This window comes from Benincasa hispida, chromosome 6, assembly GCF_009727055.1.
Source record: "Benincasa hispida cultivar B227 chromosome 6, ASM972705v1, whole genome shotgun sequence".
NCBI classification, from domain to species: domain Eukaryota; kingdom Viridiplantae; phylum Streptophyta; class Magnoliopsida; order Cucurbitales; family Cucurbitaceae; genus Benincasa; species Benincasa hispida.
This window is the reverse complement of record NC_052354.1, coordinates 11775711-11800153: the sequence shown is the minus strand read 5'-3', so window position 1 is coordinate 11800153 and position 24443 is coordinate 11775711. Positions and strand designations below refer to the sequence as shown.

Below are 24443 nucleotides of genomic sequence, written 5' to 3'. Positions count from 1 at the left end.
TCTATCTTCCTTCTTTTTTAAAAAATTATTATACTCTTAATTTGATTACACTTGATTTTAACCTTCAAATTAAACCATGATGTTTCTCTATATTCTATTTATTTTAAATTTGCTGGCTTGATAATTCTCTTAATTTTAAATTCTAATTTAAACGAAAATATTATACTTTTCTATTTTTTGTAAAAATATTTTGAACGATTATTTGATTATATTAACTTTTTCAAATTTTAAATAAAAATATTATTATTATTATTTGTGCATACACGTTTTAATTTGATTACACTTGATTTTAATCCTAATACTTATTATTTTTTTTGTGGACTTACAATAATCTTCCTTTTGATTTTAAACTTTATTTTGATTTTACAAATTATTTCAAAATTATACGCAGATGAATTGGTGTGTACTTGCAACAAATTTGAAAAGAGAAAAAAAAAAGAAAAAAATTGTAAAAATGGTAAAAATTATTATAAACCCCTTAACTTATTGGTATGCATTTATAAAAATTAAAATGTGAAAAGAAAAAAAAAAGCTACAAGAAGCATAAAAAGATCACTTTCTTCTCTATCACTTTGATGACGTTATCTAAATTGCATAAAATTTGAGAAATTTCTTGAATCTCAAAAGTAAAGTATTTTCTTACCTTTCTTTAATATGTGAGTAGAAAAAAACTACAAAAGCACATTAAAAAATTATATTAAATAACTCTTTTTTACAAAATTAAAAAGTGTTTTTTTTTTTTTTTTTTTATATATATAAAAAAAAAGAGGACATATGGTAAAAAAACAGAGAAGGGTGATATCTTCTTATAAAAGATAGAAAAGTTAAAAAAAAAAAAAAAATAAAGTGGGAAAGGAGATACTGATGGAAAAATGTTGAAATTAGTTATTTAAAAATTTAGATCTTAAATGATATTTGATTTTATTTCTTTTTTAAAAAATCCTTTATTAATGTAAAATAAAAGACTATTAGAGATAATATTTGATCTTTTAAAAAATAATTGTGAATAAGAGATTAAAGGATAAAATATGATTTTTTTTTAAAAAAAATTTCATGATTAAGATATTAGGAGATAAAATATGATTATTAAAAAAAAAAGTCCATATAACATTATGTGAATATGTGATTTTTTTAATGATTTAAACATTAAATTACGTAAAAAAAAATATGATTCTTTCTTAAAAAAAAAAAAAAATCAGGGATAAGATAGTAGGGTATGAAATATGATTGTTTTTTTTTTTTAAAAAAAAAATCTGTTGATATTATTAGAGCTAATTAGAGGATAAATTATGGTTGTTTTAAAAAAAATCTGTAGAAATTATTAGGAATAAAAAATCCGTAGAAATTATTGGAGATAAAATTATTTGATATCCATATGATCATCAACTAAAAGAGAAATCAAATATTTTTCCCATAGCCCCTTTTAAATAGTATATAAATATAATATATTTCACAAACAAAAGATATTATAAAAGACTTTAAACCATTAGAGTATCTTTTGCATATTTTACAACATATTTCACCGAATATTTGAATTGCTACTTTTTTTAAAAGAAAAAAAAACGTTCATTTTATGAAAAATGATTACAAATATGGAGAGACACATCTCGACCTCTGACTTTGAAGTTGATGATACATACTTTATATCAATGAAGTTATGTTCATTTTAATAATCTTAATTTACCATTAATCCTAACAATGACTACTTAACCTAAGTATAATTAACTATAACCATAAAAATTTGATCAACTCAATCCACTTATACGATTTGGGTTATAAACTCATATGAGTTGGATTAAGTTCCAATAAATTAAAATTTTATGGATTGAATTAGTTCATGAATTCATCTAAAATAATCAATTCAATCTGAATTGAAATGATACAATTATATACATATAATTATTTTAAATTTTATTTAATTTCATAAATTTTTTTGAATAGTTTATTTTCCAACCACTCGTAAAAATAATTTTTAACACTTAAAGAATTTTTTCATAATATAAATGGAGATTAAGTTTTTACTCTTAATTTAATATATGAAAATAATTAAATAAAACTTTTACATATTAACATTTTACTTACTTTTAAAATAAAATTTTAAATAAATGATTCAAGTAACCTAAACTAAGCCAACCCATATGTTTTATGGTTGGGTTCATTATTTAATCAGAAATATTTAGGTTAAATAAATTTACAATCCGAACAATTAATTAGATTGGGTCTAAAAAATGCTTTAATCTAACCCAACTCATGAATACCCCTAACCGATGCTTTCTTTGAAGTTTTGAAAGTGTCCAACAAATTCCTAAACTTTTAGGCTTAAGCCTCTTTGATCCCTCATTAAAACTTTTAATTCTGTATCTAATGGATCCTCGATATATTTAAAAACTTTAAAATTAATTCACCTATTAGATATAAAATGAATAAGATGTCTAACAAACTCTAATCTTTCACTTTTTAATCTGTTAGAACCATAAGTTTCAAAAACTACTAAATAGTTCAAAGACCTATTAAATATAATTAAAAATTTAATGATTTATTAGACTCAAAATTAAAAGTTAAAAACCTATTAAACACTTTTAAAAGTCCATGAATCTATTATACACAAAATTTAAAGTTCAAGGATCTATGAACCATTTTTTTAAATTCTTAAACACAATCTTAAAAATCCGGAACAACGAGATTAAACTTGTAATTTAACAATATGATACATCCACAATTTTTTTTTTTTTTTTTTTTTTAAAAGTTAGCTAGCTGCTAATTTTACAACACTGATTTACCATTCAATTCCTGTACCAAAAAACGAAAAGTGGAATTATAAGTGTGATTTAATTGAGAAAGGGTGAGAGTAACAGCCAGAATAGACTATTATTTACAAACAGCTTATTAATATTGATTAATGTAATGTACAAAAATAATAAAAAAGAACCCCAAACTATTTTTGGCTCAAGATTCATCTGGCTTTGGCTCCAAAATCACTGGAATTTTCTCCATGTGATCACCACGTAGCACCTCCACAGTCACCTGAATCATCAAACAAATTGTTACTTCTCATCATACTCCGTTCTACTATACCAAACATCCATGAAAATATTAGGGTAATTGCAGCAAGTAATACTTGTAGGACTAATAGTTTAATGTATGACAACATATTTAAAGAATTGCAAATATAACAAAATCTATCCGTGATAGACTCTATCTTGTTGATTGACTCCTATTAGTGATAGACTCTCATCAATGATATAGTCGATCACAGTTAGATCTCGAAAGCTGGATCAAAATTTTGTTATATCTGCAAGTTCTTTTGCAATATGCTATATTTAATTGCTATATTTACAATAGTCTCTTGTCTATACTAAGTTTAGGGACTAAAATCGAATGTTTAAAAGTTTAAGGGTCAAAACACAATTTTTGAAAGTTTAAAGCTAGAATGAAATAAAATACAGAAGTTCATGGATTTGAAACTTCATTCAAGTAAAAAGACTGATTCAAAGGATTATGGCTGTGTAATGTCACTAAAAGGCACATGCTATGGTACTGTTCAGAATCATAAGGCACATATCTGATGGCAATGGGCTTTCATCACATGGGATCTTGCTGTCTTTTTCAGAACTCAAAGTTTTGAAGAATTTTCATTAGTTCAAGTGGATAAAACTATTTAATAATTCACGTTGATACATAAATTTGTATTATAATACTTAGTCAAATGAATTTTGATAAGGCACATGATACATAAATTTGTATTATAATACCTAGTCAAATGAATTTTGATAAGGCACATGATCTATGATGCTACATAAAAAGATATTGCAACTTTTAAGATATTATACATAAAGAAACTTCAAAACTCTAAAATGCTGACAGAGTAATTCTTAAGTCACTCAAATGAGTGTTTGACAGCATCATTTTTTTTCAGGTTAAAAATTAAACATGCTTTTACCTATGTAAAATCAATTTTGATGATATGAAAATTGGGTTTAGAATGTAAAATTAAATTATATTAATTTTGAATGTATAAAGGCATGAAATGATTTTGAGCATGACAAAAGAAATTTTTATTCCAAAATCACTTCTAAACATGTCTTTGTATTCTTAAATAAATAAATAAAACCACTCTAGTTCTTTGAACAGAAAAACATGATTAGCTGATACCTTAAGTTATTTGAATGTTGCTCCATGTGTGTCCACAAAATTTTCTGTGGCAAACAGTGCATGGATCCAACAGATTCTATTAAACCAGCCTATTTCCTAACTTTGTTATGGATCCACTCAAGCATGAACCAAAGTTTTGAATTATTTTCTAACAGGCACCATCTTTAACAAAAGCAGTATAAGGCCTTTCATCAAACAAGCTAAAGTAAAAAGATCAAACAGGAAAGTGCAGGGTACCTTGTCACCAACTTTACACTGGTCAAGAATTCTATACAAATCGCTTCCATTCGTGACCTTTTTTCCGTTCACTGATGTTATTATGTCTCCCAATATAAGTCTACCATAAGCATCCCGCTTAGTCGGTTGCAGGCCCTGCATAACACGTAGGGATCAGATCTTGAACTTAAGTACTGAGGTTGGTGGTGTTTATAAGTTCTTGGAACCATAATGGAATGTTGAAACCTATAGGAATATAAAAATAGGAATGTAGATAGAAAAAAAGAGGAAATGAATACAGCTTTCCCAGCAGGACCATTTGCAGGAGCATCTAAGACGAGTACTCCACTTACGCCCAACTGTTCGACAGACTGATCAGGAGCAAACTTGATTCCTAAAATTGGTCTCGTCACCTTCCCAAATCGAACCAACTGATCAACAATGCCGCTCACCTAGATCGACAGAATGTTAATGAATAATTGACTTCAAAGCTCAAACCAAGGGAACTTCAACAGCTTGTTAATTATATATCAGATGTATACTAACTGTGTCAACTGGGATTGAAAATCCAACACCTGAGGACGCCCCAGATGGAGAATATATTGCTGTATTTATTCCAATAAGGTTCCCCGAACTATCGAGAAGTGGCCCTCCGCTGTTCCCTGGATTAATGGCAGCATCTGTCTGTATGACATCTTGAATGGGCCTACCAGTAGCAGCAGAACTAATTTCTCTGCGAAGGCCACTGTCAAGGGCAAGATGAATGCTTAGTATAACAGTTTCCAAGCCTTGAAATGGAGGTTTTAACAGCAATCGAACAGTAAAAATATAACATATCTCATGTAGGCCAAACCCAATTTGCATTTGCAGGATCATGAAGAGAATAAACAATATTAGGAAAAGTAAAAAGGAGAGATATATTGCATTAAACATAATCATTTCTGTAGAGAAAATGAAATCGATGGGAAAAAAAAAATGTCGTGGAAGCAAATCAATGTGTCAATGTTTGTTAAACAAGGAGAAGAAAATGGACAATGTTGTGATGCACAAGATTGTGATACCCAAAATTGTGAGACTGAAAATTGAATGTAATAATAAATTTAAGAAACTTAAAAACACAAAACTGGAAAAACTTCAAATCTCAACAATTTCCTACTCTAAAATAAATATCATCTTCGTGATTATTATTACTTAATTACAATTACAATCTCTAACAAATTTTTGGGCCTCAATTATAATATTAGATCACTTAATCAAATTACAACATAAATTTCGAAAGAATTTATAAGGTATATAATACATTAAAACCTGTGGGTTTCATACCTGATTACCCCAGTCGTGAGAGTATGATCCAGTCCAAACTGCAGAGACAAAAATGATTAAATTTTAGGACATCAAACGGGGAAAGGTACAAGATAACAAATGATGAGTCTGGCTTCAGGGCTAATGAAAAAAGTGATGATCGTGTGGAAACTAAGCCAGAATTTTCCCCACTATTATTTTTGTAGATGAAATTATTGCATATAAGTACAATCCAGGGAAGGGAGTGTTTTGCAATTTATGCACGGTAATATTTTTGGAATCATTTTAATAGGGAATCCTCTTTCCAGAGAATGTTTCGTCCTAGATTATTCATTTTTGTTTTAAGAAATCAATAGTAGCATGAACTTCGATATGCAAGATGAATGGAAATGATAGTGTGAATATACACCGAGGGAACACGGCAATGAATAGAAAAACTTACAGGGTTTCCAATAGCAAACACTTTCTGACCAACAAGCAAATCTGCTGAGATACCAACAGGTATAGGTCTTAGTTTGTCTTTAGGTGCATCAATACTCAAGACAGCAACATCCTTGTCTTGGTCGAATCCAACAACTTTCGCATCGAAAGTAGTTTGGTCAGCTAGAGTGACTCTGTACATAACTAAAACCAGTTTAAATGTGAATAATAAGCAGCCATCACTAAGTCTAAAGTCTAGTTTCAAATCCTATTTTTAGCTCATTGAAAGTATAAACGAACTTGATAGTACTTTTTTTGCATTTTCCCGAGGCAAAAAAGGTTTTAGAAAAGCTATATTTTGTTGACTTGGGGTAAAATCTTTAATATATAAAACTAGAGAAATTCTAGTTTACTCATAAAACTCCAAATGTCCCACAAGACAAGCATCAAAAGTCCGCTTGGCTAACCACCATTGGTTGGCTCAGTGATTAATGAAGGCCATGAAAATCATAAATTACCCAAAGGACATGGACTCGAGCGATAAAGGACTTAAGGCTTCATATCCTACGAGTTCCCTTGACAATGCTCGTGAGAATAGTCGAGGTACATTCAAGCTGGCCCAAATGCTCAAAGGAGAAGAAGGGCTCCAACAAAGTGTCAGTTCAAGAAATTTGGAGTAGCGTTCTTGAATGTGTTCCAAGATCTCGCCTTTGACCCTCAAGGGAAGGTGGAAAAATTAGCAATTTCTGCATTTTATTTTATAAATATTTACTGATAATGCTCTTATATCTTCTTCCTGAGGTTATTATAAGGAAAAACTTTGGGTTATCGTCTCCATCTTCAAGCCACTAGATCCCAAGTGTCACTTTGACACTATCTAATTTCTTGTATTCACTTTTAGATTATATAATCAAAGGTTTACATTTAGAAACACTTCTAACAATATACATCTCAAAGACACTACTCACAATAAATAACGACCAAAACAAACTCAAATAGCCCAAAATGTGACATGGTTCTGCCGAATGTGGCTGCACATTTCTGAAAATATATAGCCTAGAAACATTTTCTGAAGGCATTTGCAACATGGTGGTTCTACAATAAAATGCTTCGATGATGCTTCAATGAGTATGAACAGGCTACACATCCTAGAAGTAATACCACAGCCTTAAATGGATAAAACCCCCGATGTAATGAACAGACAAATCAATACAAACTGAGTAGGGTCCAAATGATAAAACGATAAATAACAATACTCTTAAGTCTAAACATAATCAAAACCAGGAAATGCAAACCATGGAAGAGGGTTCATAACTAACCTGAGATCAGAAGCACCACGAATTACATGATAATTAGTGACAATATGACCATCCTTATCCCAGACAAATCCAGAACCTGACCCCTGCGGTACCTCCAACACGTCTAAAGTAAAAGCATCCTGCCTAAAACCCAGATAAAAATCACATTTCAAAGTGACAATTGTACCAAAATCTGTAACAAAGATCCAAATTGTAATCAAAACTCGTCATTAGCTTGCTTTGACACTATTGTTGACATCCTGGCATCTCTTTTGGCGTTTTATGGTACAAAGAAGACTGTTTGTTTGGCCATATTGCCTAATTTTTTCTGGACATTATAGAGCAAGTGTAATAAGCGTCTCTGTAGAGATTTCTCCACTTGTTTTGATAGTTTCATGAATTTCGTTCTGTCTACAGGATTGTACTGGTACAAAACTAAGCATCCTCTTAAGAGTTTTTATATTCTTATATAGTTTCTAATTGAAAAATGAAAATATTTACTGTAATCACCTATTCATGCTTGGGGTCTCCCCTTATTTCATTCTTTCGATGAAATGTTTCTTCTCTTAAAAAAGAAAACTTGTAATTAGAACTCAGCTCCAAAAGGGTATAATAATACAATTACCTAGCAGCAAGATTTGTGATATAAACTACAGAAGGAGTATTCTCCTGAAAAAGACGAACTGTAGCGAGCTCATCCGTCTGCAATTTCCTCGGTGTAGTGACAACAAAAGCAACCGCCGGATCAACATCTGTAACAAACAGAGAAAAGGACAAGAGCACCGAAGTGGAGAAAATTAAAAGCGACTCCCAAATCGAAGCAAAGGGGTTGGAGGAAATGGGGAGTTTTGGGTGAATTGAAGCTGAAATTTGAGAAAGCTTCTTGTTGTGGGGAAGAAGAGACAAGATGGGGTATCTAAAATGGCGAGTGGGATTAGAGAAATTGTGAAAAGAAATGGATTTTGAGAGAAAGAAGGAAGTGGGTGTTCTGTTGGGAGGACGAGAAAGTGGAGAGAAAGTAGAAGAAGCAAGGGAAAATGGAGTAGCCATTAGTTTTCTGTTTGGACAGTTGCCGCAAATTGGATCGCTGGAATCGCTGAATCCAATGCTCGACCAGTTTTTATTTATGATAATATTAATTTTGTAATAAATTTTGGTGTACACATTTTTATATCCACTATAGTACCTGCTGTTGTTAACTTTATGGTGTTATTCGTGGACAGGACAGGTATTTCTCATGTTTTTTATATGGTGTGTATAAAGTCATTTTTTATAATCATAAAATATATATTATTCAAATGATTTTTTTTTCATTTCATACATAAATTATTAAAGAGGTCAACGGATATATATATATATATATAAAGAATTAAAGTACCTATAAAATCTATTTGTTCCATTTTGTTTGAAAAGTTGATATCATAATCTCTTTGAGAAGTGTTGGTTGAAATTTTTTTCTTTTAAAAAAAAAATCAAAAGGGAACCAACTTTTGCTGGAGAATTCCACGTTAGAAAATTTTAAAAAAGAAGTACTCCAACCTTGGGCAATGGGTTTGGGCCCAAGGGGTACCCATGTTTTGGAGGGAGTGCAGAGATAGACCAATGTGGGTTGCGTGGATGTCCCACATGTGCGGCGCCGTCCGTTTGGTTAGACGGACGCCTTTTATGACGAGTCCTTCAGCAATTCAGAACACAACAAATTTTCTTACACTTCCTTCCATTCCCATCGCTCTCCTCTACCAAAAGGATGTGTGTTCCGATTCCGGGTTTTCTTGTTTTTTTTTGTTGTTTTGTCCTGAGCACGACGTGGCAGTATTCCTGACTTGTTGTATACTTGGGCAGAGCCGCGAAAGTCTTAAAGAGAACGAGCTCCGCAACTCAACCTATAACGAGTTTTGTTTTGCAGGTTCCGTTCTTTGTCCATCAACATTTCCTAACTGTTTTGTGAGGGTCTTCCTGTATACAACAAGAAGTTTATATTTATTTCTATTATTTGAAATAGTCATGAACATAAAATTTAGTATTTGTTATGAGTGATAAAAGAAAAGAAATTGGTTATCTCACAAATTCATACCCTATGATCAGGAGAAAGATAAAAATTTAATCCATAGTTTATTATAATTAAGAGAAATTGCAAAAAAAAAAATACCTCTAAAATATGATGTTAGTTACAATTATGTCCTTAAAACTTTTTTTTATAAAAATTTGAACCCTCAGACTTCTATCTTGTTAAAATTGGATCCTCAAACTTATAATAGTTGTAGAAATTAGACTCCCAAATGATAAAAATTGAACTCTCAAACTTATAAAATAGTTACAATTTCTACAATTATGTTAGTTTGAAAGTCCAATTTTAACACTTGTATAATTCAAAGTTTGAGAGTATAATTGCAATTACCACGATACTTTAGAGATGAATTTTGCAATGGGATAGTTTTGCAATTTATTCTAATTAGAATTTAGTCCTTATAATTTTGATAAAATCTTCCTGAATAGCCATAGGGATTATTTATCAAACAATAAAGATCAAATTCTTACTTTTAAAATCATAGAACATAAAGTCTAACTTTCTCCTCACTATAAAAGAACCAAATCTATAAATATTTTAATAATGATAATAATAATTATTATTATTTTAAATGACAAAACTATTAAAAATATTTTCAAATATAAAAAAATATTACTATCTAGACATCTACCAATATCAGTAGTTAGATAGTGATAGACATCTATTAATGTCAGCACATAGACACTGATAGACATCTATGATTTGTAGATTAGTTAACATTTTGCTATATTTGGAGATATTGGTTTTCCAATATTTGTTAGCCCAAAAAAAAAAAACCAAAAGTTATAACTTAACCAAAGAAATTTCCATCCAATGTCAAAGGTATTTTCTTACCTGTAGTAAAAGTCGATCTTATTATTATGAAAATTAACAAGGTGCAGATTTGGATTAAAAAAAGATAATTATAAAAGCATGTAACTTTAACTTTAATTCCCTTGACAATTACTTCTCACTCTAGGCTCTTCCTTTGTGAGTGGAAGAGGCCAGAAGAGGGAAAGGAATAACAATTGTCTGAGTTCCTATATTATACTAGCAGAGTCGATACTAATCCAAGATTACAAACGCTTCTTCTGTTCTTCAGGATAAGAAGCAACCTTTTGGTTCTGTGTCAGGTACAAAACTGACAGGAAATAAATCTCACAAAATTTTGTTCAAGGGTCTTAGTTCCTTCGGTATGTCATCGAAATTTCCAGCATTTACATCCGACTGCAGCATCGGTCTCTTCCCGATTTTCCAAATCATGCTGTCAGCCAGATGCTCCTTGCTTGGTGTAAGCATCACAAAATTTGGATCAGCTCTTTGATAACTGGAAAACAGTGAAGTGAATGTCCAGTTAGTAGAAGAGCTCGAATGATATGTATGCCTCGTTTACTTGAACGATTCAAAACTCGTGTGATCAAATAGCCAAGGCAAGCAAGATTTCATATTTCTAAATTAGAAAGTTTAACAACAAAACATATACAACAATAGAGGATCATAATAGTGGAGGATGTGGAAAAGGATAGGAGATAAAGGAGAAATAAAGCTTTCATACAACCTGGCTTCTCTAAGGTTTTCGACGCGGATGCCAAATCCATATGCAGTTTTTCCAACTATACGATCCCTGGTAGCTGCATAATAGACCAAGTAATCATTTAAAACTTGTATTGATAATTGATAATTATGATGCATTATGGCATATATGCAATTAGACAAATCATCGCAGGTACAGTACTTACCGAATCATCCATAGTAGGTCAAGACCCATAAGAAAAAGTTAATATGGAAGTAATAAAAAGTGTCAAAAAGATAATTTGAAGAATGAACGGGTCAAAAAGCTAAATTATTTCTCTTTCTGCGCTAATGGGTCTTGGTAAATAGAGGATGGAGGTCCCACACTTTTCCTTGAGTTTTACTCGGTTTTTATGGTATTTGGTTTCGCTCAGTTAATTGGTTTTTTCAGTTCCTTAGATCTCAATTAATGCACAACCAGAGAATTCTACAGTGAAGCTATGCTAGATCAAACTTTTAAAAGAAAAGCTGAAATGTTATGGACTAATGTTTTTCATCTCTTTTCTTAATGTTATGGACTAATGTTTTTCATCTCTTTTCTTTCTCCTTAGGTTTACAAAAAAGCTCTTCCAGTGGGCCACAATGACAGATAAGTCGTATGAACATACATTATGGACTAATATTTATCTAGAATTTTCCCAAAACGAATGTGGATAAAGGAGAACGGTAGGTCTCCAAAAAAATAGAAAAAGAACATTCAATTGGGAAAGTATTCTTTCTGTAGCTGCCTCGTGGACCCCTTTATCTAAAGATGTTCTAACTACTCCCCCAGCGCCCAACCTTAACAATCGAGCTGCTTTTCATTTAGCTCTTTGGGTGACGGATGTCTCATGCTTCGTAGGAGGATCTTCTGTCTTCCCTTGTTACATTTTTTACCGGAAGTGTCCGTTAGGTACTTAAGCACCTTGGAGAACCACACCCCAAAAGCTAGCTATTGGGATGGAAAGTCATTAAATACCACATTGGTCATCCCAGTCTAACCAATGTGGGACAAAGACATCCCATAACTACTTCGGTTCCTAACAATACCCCATCTCCAGAAAGTCGATGTCCCGACGACTACTCTGGCGGTACTTCACTCGGTCATATCCGGTCAGAACCCTCCATCGGTTCTACTCCGGAACGTCAACAACCGACTCTAATACAATTATTAGGTACTTTAGCACGTTGGAGAACCACACTCCAAAAGCTAGTTATTGGGATGGGAGAGCCAGCCAAGCCACTTAAGTACCACATTGGTCATCCCATTCTAACCAATGTGAGACAAAGACATCTCATAGGCCATAACTACCTTGGTTCCTAACAGTGTCCCTATCCAAAAGATTGCAAATTTTAGAGCCCAGTTCCACGGATCCTAATCCTAGATCTACTTTGGCCATGTCCTTACAAGGAATCAGCTCCATAGAAAGTTGAAAGCCCCCAAATGTCATCAAAATTGTGTTGTTCATGCACAGAGAAAATCTTGGTATGACTAAAACTAGTAGCCAGTAGATACTAGTTTCCATGTGAGTTTCTACCGATTTTGAGATGGTTGTATCAGAGTACTAGAATGTTGGCGATAAAATTAAGACAGGATATCTATATTACAATCTCAGAAACAAAGGGTAAAGTTATATTACAAAAGCGTAGCCTGGCCTTTATCACGGTGTGTAAAGTAGCACATGAAATACTGTTAGTGCTTAATAGGATACCACATGAATGCATGGACCTTATAGTCCGTTACTCCTACAAACCTATCCGTAAAGATACCTGAGATGCTGAAAGTAAATGAAGGTTTCCACCATGACTTGAATGCTATAACAAGTGAGGAGCTAAGAGGCCCTGCCTTCCCCTGTTGAAGGTGAAATCTAGTCCATAATAATAATAATAATAATAATTTAAAATAGAGAGAGAGAGAGAGAGATAGAGAGGTAAAGAAGCTTGCTATACCTTCAGTAAGAAATTTTTATTGGCTTGCCATGATGCTGCTATTTGGAAAGTAGAATCGGGAATATTATCTGCTGGTTTGACATCATCAACTCTAAAATAAGATTAGATCATAACTTTATAAGAACATTTGACAATACCATTTGGTCCTGTTCTAACTTATTACTCAAGAATATATACCTAGTCTGCATCTCAAAGCCAAAGTCGATGTAATTCGTGATTCCAACAATTTCATTTTCTTCAAGGGGGTTCTTCACCTAATTGATTAAATCAGCTGAAATATTGTAAGATTTGGATACAAGTAGGAGGAGGATGGATCCTCAAGCGAACAGATGCAAGGAAAATATAACGGTAGATAAAATCCCTGGTAGAGGGATATATATATAGCAAGCAAGAAATGGTAAGCAAACAACATGATCGTGGCCAACCAAATGAAGATTCAAGAGAATACATATGTTGATCTCTCAAAATTAGTGACGTCACATGTGAACATCTAGAAAGCTATTGGTGATAACATCTAGAGCAGTCAATCATGAAATTCTATAGTTCCTTAGACCGCCATGAGACAAGTTACTTTTACCCTAATGGCAGTGTTGCAATACTACTTAAAAAAGTATAGAAATTCTTTAGTCCCAGTATACGGAATTTCAACTTACTATTGGTGACAATGTTCGGCAGTTGTACATTTATTTAGAAGCTACACTGGATGTTTAATGTTTTTGGACCCAGGAATAAGCTTGACCCTCTAAAATTTTCCCAGTAATAGACAAAGAGGCAACTGCTTAATAGCACAGAGAAAGGTATGCAAGAATGTGAGAAAAAAGTCATACCCTCCGTTGAACCACCACATGTTGATAGAATGAGGCAATGAACTACAAAACGAGATCAGTACAAAACTTGTCAGTAGTTGTCATTAATGAATTGAAACATATCATTTTCAGAGCCATTCACAAACTGTTTTAAGTTAAAAGTTAATGAATATGAAGGTTCTGGAGCTTCGGAAAATATAGAGTTCTATATAAGGCTATGAATTTTCCAGAAAATTCAATACATTTTTTCTTGGACAAGAAACAATAATTTTCTTTGAACTTGAACAATAAACAAATGGGGGGATAAGAAAAAGTTTCCCCAAAACCCAAAGAGCTCACGGTAAACTCTTCGAAGAAGAATTATAAGACATAACTACAACAGTTATTTGGCAAGAGTACACCATTAAGAAGCCAAACATCGAGAGCTAGATCCACATCTCTTACCAGTGCTTGCTTTCCCACAAAACATCTACTATTTCATCCCAATAAAATTCCCCAGATAGAGCCAACCCTCCTTTTAAATTTGTGACCAAAGAGTAACTGCTCCAATGAGTATCACGGAAGAAAAGAAACCAAAGAAATACGTTCTTTGACCTAGCTATTTCTTGGGGTAAAATTTCTAAACTTTTTGCTTCATATTCATACACTACCCTTATCAATAACTGGACTGTAATTCCATGGATTGTACATTCTTTCTGTAAATTTCATAGATTAATGAAATTGTTTCTTAAAAAAATTAAAAGGTAACTACTGCTCCAAATTCTCTTTTTTACGAACATGTGAGATAAAGCCATTGTGCTCTCAACACTTAAAACATGACCCTCCAACAGAATAAACTACACTGACGCAGCTGCCAATGAGTGATCTTGAGTTTCTCAGTGAACAAAACAGAGCATCCACCAATTGAAAATTCATTACCAGTTCTGGAGCTCTCAGATGCACAGTGTAACGGTCATGCTTGTCCAGGGCCTGTTGCCCATGGCCGCATGCCCAATCCAACCCCCTTCTAGCATATTTTCATGTCCTGTATTGTATTAGTTTAGTTAGCTTGCTTTCTTTACATTTTCATTGTAAGTGACCACTCGCCCTTTTGCATATGCAAGGGCGCCAGTTGGGCTTTTTGTTCAGAATGCACTAATTATGGGGATAAGACTAACCATCATTTCCTCATACCCGGAGTAGTACTCTATAAAGCGTTGTTGTTGCTTATTGCTTTCTAGTCTACTACAATCTTTCTTTCTTTATTCACACTCACAAATCTTCTTACGAAAACTCTTTCTCCAACCCGTTTTCTAAAACCGTTTTCCCTAAAACGGGAGTGGAGGGTGCAAGAGGCACTCGGTGTTGCCATCGGCAGTCCGTAATCGATTGGCTGGCTTGTTCGTGAGCGGGAACAAGTGCCGCACAATCGCTAAGAGAAGCTTCCGAAAGAGCGATTGTGATAGTTTGGTATCAGAGCCAAGTTGGCTTATAGAGGGAAGATCAGTGATCATGTCGGCGACGAAGAACTTGAACAAAGTCCCATGTGGACAGATTGGTAGAGATAGAAGAACAAATGCTCTACCTGAGAGAGGTCCCAGATAATGTTCGTTTCCTTGAGACTCGGCTACAAGAAGTTGCCGAGAAAGCCGATGGAATTGATGCGGGGTGGTAGGCCGCCTAGACGGATTACCCGTCAGAGAATTGATGATGAGGGTAGAGACCCTCGAGACCAAAACAGTACGGTCCGGCAACTTTGAACGAAGGCGATAGCTCCTCGGGGTTCTGTTGCCCACATAGAGAGCGTGTCGAAGAGCTGGACAGCTCCCAAAAAAGACAATACTTCAGATGGTAACCGACCTATCTGAAGACTTTCGATCGGCCCTGGATGTCGTCAGAAGCCGAGATAGCAGATGTGAGTGCGAGGGTGAATCTCACCATCCGAGCGGTAGGGAACCAAGCCCCACCTGGGGGCGCGTGGCTAAGCGACATAAAAATCCCAGAACCAAACCCTTCTGTGGGGTGCGAGAAGCGAAAGCCCTGGAAAATTTTATCTTCGACCTTGAGCAATACTTCAAGGCGACGAACACAGTGACTGAAGAGTCGAAAGTCACCAATAGCAACGATGCATCTAATTGAAGATGCAAAACTGTGGTGGAGATCACGATTACAGACATACAGGAAGGACGTTGCACTATGATACTTGGATAGATTGAAACAAGAACTTCGTTCGCAGTTCTTCCCTGAAATGTTGAGATCTTGGCTCGACGAAAACTCAGAGAGCTAAAGCAAACAAGTAACATCAGGGACTACGTAAAAACAGTTTGCAGGACTCATGTTGGACATACGAGATATGTCCAAAAAGACAAGGTCTTTTGCTTTGTGGAGGGGCTGAAACCGTGGGCAAAAGCAAAACTATATAGAACAGAGAGTACAGAATCTCCCCTCTGCCTATGCGGCAGCTGAACGACTATACGACCTTAGCACTGACTCACAAGATGTGAGGAAGCAATCAACTTCTCAAATGATGAAAAACAGAACAGCCGTTCCAGCCCTCCCAGGCCTGGGGGAGGAGACAAGAACACAGGAGGGGACCGTAAATCATCCCAACCGAGATCAGGAAACAACTGGCAGGGGCCGCCACAACAGCATAACAATTACAATCGCCCCCTGTCTTTTTCATATGTAGAGGGCCACACAGGGCGCGTGAATGTCCAAATCAAACCGCATTCAGTGCTTTTCAAGCCACATTAGCCTCTACCCCGGAGACGAGGCCGAACTAGAGGAGACGGTAACCGAGCCAGCGGCAGAAATTGAGAATCCCAGGATGGGGGCATTGAAATTTCTGTCTGCACTCCAGAAGAATATGGGAAAGGCGACGGAGCCACTAGAGAAAGGTCTCATGTATGTGGACGCTTGGGTCACCAAGATCGGCCAAACCACTATGGTTGACTCTAGGGCTACCCATAACTTCATGGCGGAAACGGAAGCTCGCCGCCTGAACTTGAATTGGGAAAGAGATGCAGGAAAGATGAAAGCTGTGAATTCCGCAGCCCTACCGATTTCGGGATAAGCGAAGAGAACTCCGGTAAAGAGGAGACTGGAAGGGCCTCGTCGACTTCGTGATTGTCAAGATGGATGATTTTGATGTTGGGTACTGGAGGATTCCTACTTGAACATAAAGTCATAACAGTGCCCTCGCAAAATGCTTAGTCATTACCGGATCTCACCGACCGTAGTCCAAGCAATATCAATGGGATGGAGTGAGAATGATCTCAGCCCTCTAATTGAAGAGGGGCCCGGCCCACGACGAACCCGTTCATGACCATCCCAGTAGAATCGGTTGAGTCCACTGAAGAGGAGAATCCCCCAAGACGATCTATTTGTCTTGGAAGAGTATCAGGACGTCAGGCCGAGAAGCTTGCCCAAGTCCCTACCCCCACGAAGGGGGATTGACCATGAGGTCGAGTTGTTGCCAGGGGCAAAGCCGCCTGCCAGGAAGGCATATCAGATGGCCCCGCCGAATTGGCTGGGCGTCGAAAACAATCAGACGAGTTGTTAGGTATGGCTCAGCTTAGCTTCAATATCCAGCAGAGTTCCGCGATCGGAAAGGCGGCCCTCGAAGTGTGCGACGACAGCCACTCAGGCCACACTTGGTGGACCACCCTTATGCAGGCAAAAGTCCTCAGACACTAACTTCACTAAAGAGTGGAGCAAAACCCCTGAGATAGCTCGCGCCTACTAGAAAGAGCATCAAGGAGAGTGAAGAAATGGGCTGGTAAGAAGCAGGGCCCTTGAGTTTCTCAGCTGGGGACAAGGTCCTGATCAAGCTACGACCGGGACAGTTTCAGTTCGAGGCCAGAGAGACCAACGGCTAGTAAGGTATGAAGGTCCAGTGGAGGTAATTGAGAAGGTCGGGAGAACCTCAATATAGGGTTCAGTTACCTCATGGATGAAGATTCATTCTGTCATCGGTGTGAACCTCCTGAAGCCCTATCATCCCGACCGAGGATGGACAGCGGAACATGCTAAGGCGCCCATCAGTCACGATGAAGAGTTTTGCTGAGAAAGAAGTTGCACAAATCTTGGGTAAACGTACGCGCCGTAGTGGAAGACCCAGACGAGAACTGACAGAGTTCTGGTGAAATGGAAGGATCTCCCCGATGAAGAGATCAGTTGGGAGCGGGCCGAAGACTTGAAGAATGCGGCTCCGGCATCGCAGGTTTGAACAAGGTCGGTTGACGGGGACGTCAACCAATTAAGTGGGGAGAATGTAACGTCATGCTTGTCCAGGGCCTGTTGCCCATGGCCGCATGCCCAATCACACCCCTTCTAGCATATTTTCATGTCCTGTATTGTATTAGTTTAGTTAGCTTGCTTTCTTTACATTTCATTGTAAGTGACCACTCGCCCTTTTGCATATGCAAGGGCGCCAGTTGGCTTTTTGTTCAGAATGCACTATATGGGGATAAGACTAACCATCATTTCCTCATACCCGGAGTAGTACTCTATAAAGCTGTTCTTGTTGCTTATTGCTTTCTAGTCTACTACAATCTTTCTTTCTTTATTCACACTCACAAATCTTCTTACGAAAACCTTTTCTCCAAACCCGTTTTCTAAAACCGTTTTCCCTAAAACGGGGGTGGAGGTTGCAAGAGGCACTCGGTGTGCCATCGGCAGTCCGTAATCGAGTTGGCTGGCTTGTTCGTGAGCGGGAACAAGTGCCGCACAATCGCTAAGAGAAGCTTCCGAAAGAGCGATTGTGACACACAGCATCCACCTACTGACCACACCATGTATCAGTAAAAAAAAAAAAGAGCCGTATTTGGAGCCTTCATTTCTAGATTGTCTTCAACCTCCTAATAGTTTAATAACTAACAACTTGAAGAACTCACATCATGATAGTCATGATAGCGTGTCTAGAATTCTCTTACCTATTGGTTATGTGCTTTTCTTGTATCGTTTCTTATAACCACTATTGGTTATGCGCTTTCCTTGTATCTTTTCTAATAGCCAAATTATTTCTTTCACCTCTTACTCCACCAGTGATCTTTTTTATAAGTGAAAAAACGAATGTAAAAGCCTTCCTATTTGGAACTGCAAATTGTTCGACGGAAATTGGCTCTTGCAGAATATGTTCTACCTAACCGACAATTGAGCTCTAGCAATATTTTAACATTATACTCCGAGCAGCACCCAAGCATCACACTCTAGTAAGCTATCCCCTCTTGAACTCAGCAGTGTGGCAAAAAAAATTAGTTCCATCGCATAAAGATTAAAAAGATTTTTTTGAAAAAAAAAGTTTTGAATTAAAGCCCGTTATTCTTAATAAAAATTTCAAATACTGTAGCACTATTTTTGGTAGAAATATGTAGCACTGTGAACAAACCCATTTAAATTAATTTATGAACTATTCCATTATCTTATAGGCTCACATGGGGTAAACATGTCTATTCCACTATTCTAGACACGTCAAGATCAAAGATTTAAAGTATATGCAAATTTGAGAAATTACATTATTTTTTTCACCAAACACTAACAACTTTGTGTTCATGCCCAAATCCCAAACATAAATATGGTAGATCTTATAAATGAAATAACAAACTCATCTTATAAACCAAATAACAAACTCTTACAGTCAAAAGGATAGCAGTATATGCAATCATTAATTTAATTTATGCATAAACAAACCTGTGAATTTTTTGCAAGTTCAAGACCAAAATTGAAAGATGGGCTCAAAGGGCTCCCCGAACCCACATCATAGCCAATTGCACAACTCCAATTCATTAAATTTTTTAATGACCCACCATCTTTAATCCCATCTAAAAGAAACAAAAACAACAAATTTTTTAACAAGTTCAATAATTAACATAAACTTTTTGACAGACATTAAAAATGAAAAACAAGAATTATTTGATTACTCTTGGGGAAAAAATTATTTGATTGTTTGTGGAGATTTAGATGCTAGGGAAGGCATAAATTGGTCCTTAATCATAATGTTAGAGAATTTCAGTCAAATGGGATTCGAAACTAAAACCTGGGGGACACTAGGAGTATTTCAGTTAAGAAGCTCAAAAAGAAAGGATGTTGATATCATGGGGGTGAACCAAAAATTTTCCTAATTATATATATAATCTTTCCATTCTTGGGAGGGAGGATGGAGGAAACTAGAGGAGAAGTAGAAAATAATCTTAACTATCTTATACATTTAATTTAAAACAAACTAGGCGGCACCCCAGAAATTTTTATAATCCTAATTTTTACATAAAGTGTCTTTCAATTCTAAAAAAAAATTATGGAGGGCGACAAGAGGAAAACTATAAAATCTAATTACTTTATATAAATAGTTTTTATAATTTACAAAAAACTAATAAGAGCAATTGTCCCCTCCTTCCTTGCCCACCCTGCCCTTGATTGGGCAACCTTGACAAACAGAGGTATAAATTCTTGTATGCAACACTTATGCTATGTAATGAAGAATTTCATTGGTTATTCTTGAAGATATAGATGTTAGGCTGGTTCATATAGTTCATATTGTGTCATCCTCTTGGTGAATTATATCTAGGTAGTAGCCATGAAGTTTCTTCTTCCCATGCTCTTACAACTACAATATTCATATTCAAATTCTCAAAACTTTCAGCTTTTAATGATGTTTCACTAATACAAGCTCTACACGTGAAACGACTATCTCATGATTTTTGTCTCAAAACACGAATAAAGCTAAATTATGAGGGTCTTGTGTGGTCAAGGCACACTTTTCAGGAAATTGGATTCAGAAGAAAATCTTGAATCTTTGAAGATATCTGGGGATTAAGTAGGGTCGTAGGACAATATCATTTTTTCAGTTACTCTTGTTGCACTCATTCTAGTTCTTTTTGCATCTCCGGTCCTCTTTTTATTAACGCCAACTGGAGTAAAAGATCTCAAATTTAGTGAATGGAAACTAACATTTGTAAATGGGTTATTGCAAATTACTACTTACATTGTGGCTCATACTGCACTCCAGTAGTCAGCCTTCCCATCTTGCTGACCAGCCACGCAGTTTTTGGGAGTTCATCTTTTGCTGCAAAGCAATGAAGCATTATGATGACAATTCAGAGGTCTCTGACTCATTATTAGAAATTTGGAAAGTTAAAAACAATGACATCTGTGAAATTCCATCATTATAGTACTTCAATACATATGAGCACGACAGTGCATTGAGAAAGGGATATTAAAAATGCTGAAGGATGTACTAGGATGTTCTTTCCTTTCATGGGGAAAACTTTTCGATCTGTATTAAAAGATAAATGCATATATACTTTTTATGTATCGGATGTCCCCGAAAGGACGCATATTTACTTTTGATGCAGGGGGAAAACCTTTACTTTCCTATGAGACTTTTCTTTTTTTTAGTACAATAGGGGTGGGGGGAATAGAACCATGGACCTCAAGGTCGTTAACACATCTCGGATGCCAGTTGAGCTATACTCACTTTGGCACTTGTATTTTTCTATAACACCACCAAGTACTAAGTACTATTTTCACAAATCAAAACTAAGAGTTAGTTTCTCAGTATTATTGTAGTATATTTTATCTCCTTTTCTGAGTTTAGCTTTTCCTTTCCTAGTCCACTCTTTGCTTCATCAGCATGTTCATACACAAAAAATGGAGATGGGAGGAACAGAGAGAGAGAGAGAGGGTCAAGAAGAGGAAGTAATGAAAGAAAAAAGAAAGAAAGAAAAGAATAGCTGGAGTGTGAAAAATAATAGATAAATGACCTTCACAATCAAGGTGATCCCCTCAGGATAGTAATAACTAATAACAGATATTCAGGACCCCGAGGAGGGCACTTGTTCCCACCCTATCAATGCAGCCAAAAACCAATTAAATTTCCACCTACAGCCTTATCAACTTGAGGATGGTAAGACAATAAATCTAGCTTACGTATATACATACACCTATCCCTATTGCATGTTCTTGTCCTTAGTATCCAAATAAATATTTTAATTTGAAATTAACAAGCTCTGGGCACATGTAACCATGAAAATTTTACATATTTGATATTTCATATGGGAAGACTTAATATGCAATATATGATAACTAATGTTATGGTTGGAATATGAGAGATAACTGACACATATTATCGAACCATACACCCACACCAACATGCTTATCAGAAGGTAACTCATTAATTACAGGAGAAGGGCATAAGTGTGATTCCTGCTGACAGATTCCTTGAGCCATATCTGAGTCCAATAAGACCAAAGTCCTCGGAACATAATCTGCAGATAGTGAACCATAACCGTGTCAACATATACCTCGAAGATGTCCCCCAAATAACTCTAGGACACATTTTGTGTCCTCACAAATTTGTACAAAGTCAATATGTGCATGTATTGTATTATGTGTTATCTTATTGTGTTGCGAACCTTTTCTTCCGTAGGAGTGGGAAAATACCAAAAGCTCCAAAGCCATATTTGGGATAGTATGCACATGACCTCATTTGTAAAACCCTGAAGGCATAAGCCAGCAGATATAAATCACCACAGCCAACAAGCAGGGATACATCAATGAACCAAGAATAAAATTTAACTCGAAGGAGTGTATCTCTTACGGATCAGAGTTTGACACATAAAGGTCCACAAATGTATGGGGATCAACAATGTCACTGCCCAACAAAAGATTCTTGTTCTCAAGAAGAAATCATGAAGAGACTAAGAGGCATCTGTCAGTAGTATAGGCAGCACAAAAGAATACCTTTGCCATCGAAACAATGCATTCCCTACGATCTTATCCTCAGGCTTATGATCAAGAGGACCTGATACCTGAACAGGTTAAGCAGAAACCACGATCCTTTGCACCAAATCTACTCTAACAATATGCATTTCCCCCAAAGGAATAGTAAATAACGGAATTATATACTGATTTTTTAAAAATTGGCATTGATAACTAATTTGCGAAGAAACATATAGATTCCAAGGGATACGGTTGCGACTAAATCCACCTGAGGGTCATCAATGGGCTTTAGCATGATCACCGTGCTAAAATGCCTTGCCTCATCGAAATAATCCTCGAAAAGACATTTTAAAGCAAGCTTCCCGAATAACAAATTATAAGATGACTCCAACATCCTGCATTGAAGTAAAGAAAATACGTTTTTCCACTGAGAGCATCTCCACATAAGGAAAAATAAATACTACAGTTCTCAAAATCAACAATACTCGTAGGCGCTAAATTTGGCATTATTCAGTATACACACAGAGAAAGCAGAGTACATTGAATGTCAAGTAAACTTGCATCACTCATCTTCCTAATCACATAAGTTCAAAATTATGCCCTGGCATTGAGATGTGAAGGTGGAAATCATATAAAGAGAAGAGAGGAGGTTGGAGAAGACATACCTGGTACGAGCAGCAAGCGGAGGATAATCGAAGAGTGGGGGAACGAGAACCACTGGAGGCGGAGGCTCCTTGTTTATCCAATTTCCCATGGCTACTCGGAGTGATTGTGGTGTAGAGGGAATTGGTGAATGGATCAAAGCGAAGAGAAAGAAGGTCGAAGAAGGAGAAGAAGAATGATGAAGAAGACGAGGGAAGAAGAAGCAGACGGTTAGCGAAAGTTGTGAAATGGAGCTCGCGCATCTCTCTCGATGCAGAAGAATGTTTCAAAGCTTTGAAGGTTTTTTTTTTTTTTTTTGGTACGGATGGCCACTCCAAAAATAGCCTAGGAAGTAATGCAAGGTAGATTCTGTTTATGTCATAACCATGTGATTTTATCAATCAATGCATCCTTCGTATCTGTCGATATAAATTTACTTGCTCTTCGATAGTTCGTCACACGTTTTTCGATGCACGATCACTCGATACGGCACAAATCGACACGTGTATACTCGATCATATCAACGTCATACTCGATGTTCGACCACTTTATACTCAATTATTTTGAATTATCCATGTCACTCGATACATTGTGAAATTTCAAATTGATTTCTTGAAATGTGAAGTAATTTTATACTCGATAACATTGACTATATAGATGGTTGATTTACATATACTATATAGTCGGTGCATATTACATGATACTCGAGAATAATCAATAAACATTGACTATATAGATGGTTGATTTACATGTACTATATACTCGGTGTAATGTAGAGATGTTCTGATAAATACTCAATACATAGTCACTGAATACTCGATACTCGTTAAGATATACTCGTTACACGATAAACATTGATTTTAGAAAATTAGATTAGGGTTTCTCAAATATTCTCTTACAAGTGAAATGAAAGCTAGTTTAAATACAAGAGAACCTAAGATCAATGAGCTTTTACATATACAATAAACTAAATTAAATAATATCTAAAATATAACATAAGCTAAATCTATTACATTTAATATTAACTTCTATAACATATACTCTAACATACTACAACTCATTAGCTAGGATCAAGTATTTTATTTGATTTAGAGTTCTGACAAATCCTTAATCACATGTTATTAATTATCGATCCAATCTTTATATGAAAATTATTGGAGAACTACCCATAACATTTTTTCCAAATTAAAATTTTTAATACTAGAAGATGACAAGTCTCAAAGAAGGCCGCATGCCCCTATTATCAATTATGGGGCCTAAGTTCAAATAAGCAAGAATTTTTTTTTTTTTTTTTTTTGGAAATTGTTATCGGTGGCTAAAAATAGATAGCCAAATTGAAATATTCAAAGAGTTTTATGTATC

The 24443-nt window shown here is 35.4% G+C and overlaps 2 protein-coding genes across 3 annotated transcripts; both read right to left on the bottom strand.

Moving 5' to 3' along the window:
- Positions 1–2804: 2804 nt before the first annotated feature.
- Positions 2805–8527, bottom strand: LOC120080103 (protease Do-like 1, chloroplastic). 2 transcript variants are annotated; one of them, XM_039034664.1, is made up of 8 exons: positions 8014–8527; positions 7410–7532; positions 6113–6284; positions 5692–5729; positions 4915–5113; positions 4722–4820; positions 4390–4524; positions 2805–3024 (listed from the first exon to the last, which is right to left on the bottom strand). In XM_039034664.1, the coding sequence occupies exons 1-8, from the start codon at positions 8436–8438 to the stop codon at positions 2947–2949; spliced, it is 1269 nt and encodes a 422-aa protein (XP_038890592.1). In that variant the 5' UTR covers positions 8439–8527; the 3' UTR covers positions 2805–2946. The 2 variants fall into 2 exon arrangements, with proteins under 2 accessions (XP_038890592.1, XP_038890591.1); XM_039034663.1 differs by having other exon boundaries at positions 4668–4820; positions 8014–8524.
- Positions 8528–10338: 1811 nt separating this feature from the next.
- On the bottom strand, positions 10339–23404 carry LOC120080052. The gene is made up of 14 exons (XM_039034604.1): positions 23105–23404; positions 22690–22834; positions 22461–22528; positions 22318–22371; positions 22133–22216; positions 21900–21985; positions 20704–20784; positions 19413–19543; positions 13764–13805; positions 13114–13190; positions 12937–13027; positions 12757–12838; positions 10994–11066; positions 10339–10762 (listed from the first exon to the last, which is right to left on the bottom strand). The coding sequence occupies exons 1-14, from the start codon at positions 23191–23193 to the stop codon at positions 10594–10596; spliced, it is 1272 nt and encodes a 423-aa protein (XP_038890532.1). The 5' UTR covers positions 23194–23404; the 3' UTR covers positions 10339–10593.
- Between the last annotated feature and the right edge of the window lie 1039 nt (positions 23405–24443).

Coding starts and splice junctions, on each gene's coding strand:
- LOC120080103 (XM_039034663.1), bottom strand. CDS start 8,438: ATGGCTACTCCATTTTCCCTTGCTTCTTCTACTTTCTCTCCACTTTCT. Junction 7,533..8,013: donor ATCACAAATCTTGCTGCTAG/GTAATTGTATTA, acceptor TCTGGGTTTTAG/GCAGGATGCTTTTACTTTAG. Junction 5,114..5,691: donor CTCACGACTGGGGTAATCAG/GTATGAAACCCA, acceptor TGCCCTTGACAG/TGGCCTTCGCAGAGAAATTA.
- LOC120080052 (XM_039034604.1), bottom strand. CDS start 23,193: ATGGGAAATTGGATAAACAAGGAGCCTCCGCCTCCAGTGGTTCTCGTT. Junction 22,835..23,104: donor CCGCTTGCTGCTCGTACCAG/GTATGTCTTCTC, acceptor ACTTCAATGCAG/GATGTTGGAGTCATCTTATA. Junction 19,544..20,703: donor AGTGCAGTATGAGCCACAAT/GTAAGTAGTAAT, acceptor TGTTTCTTTTAG/ATGGGATTAAAGATGGTGGG.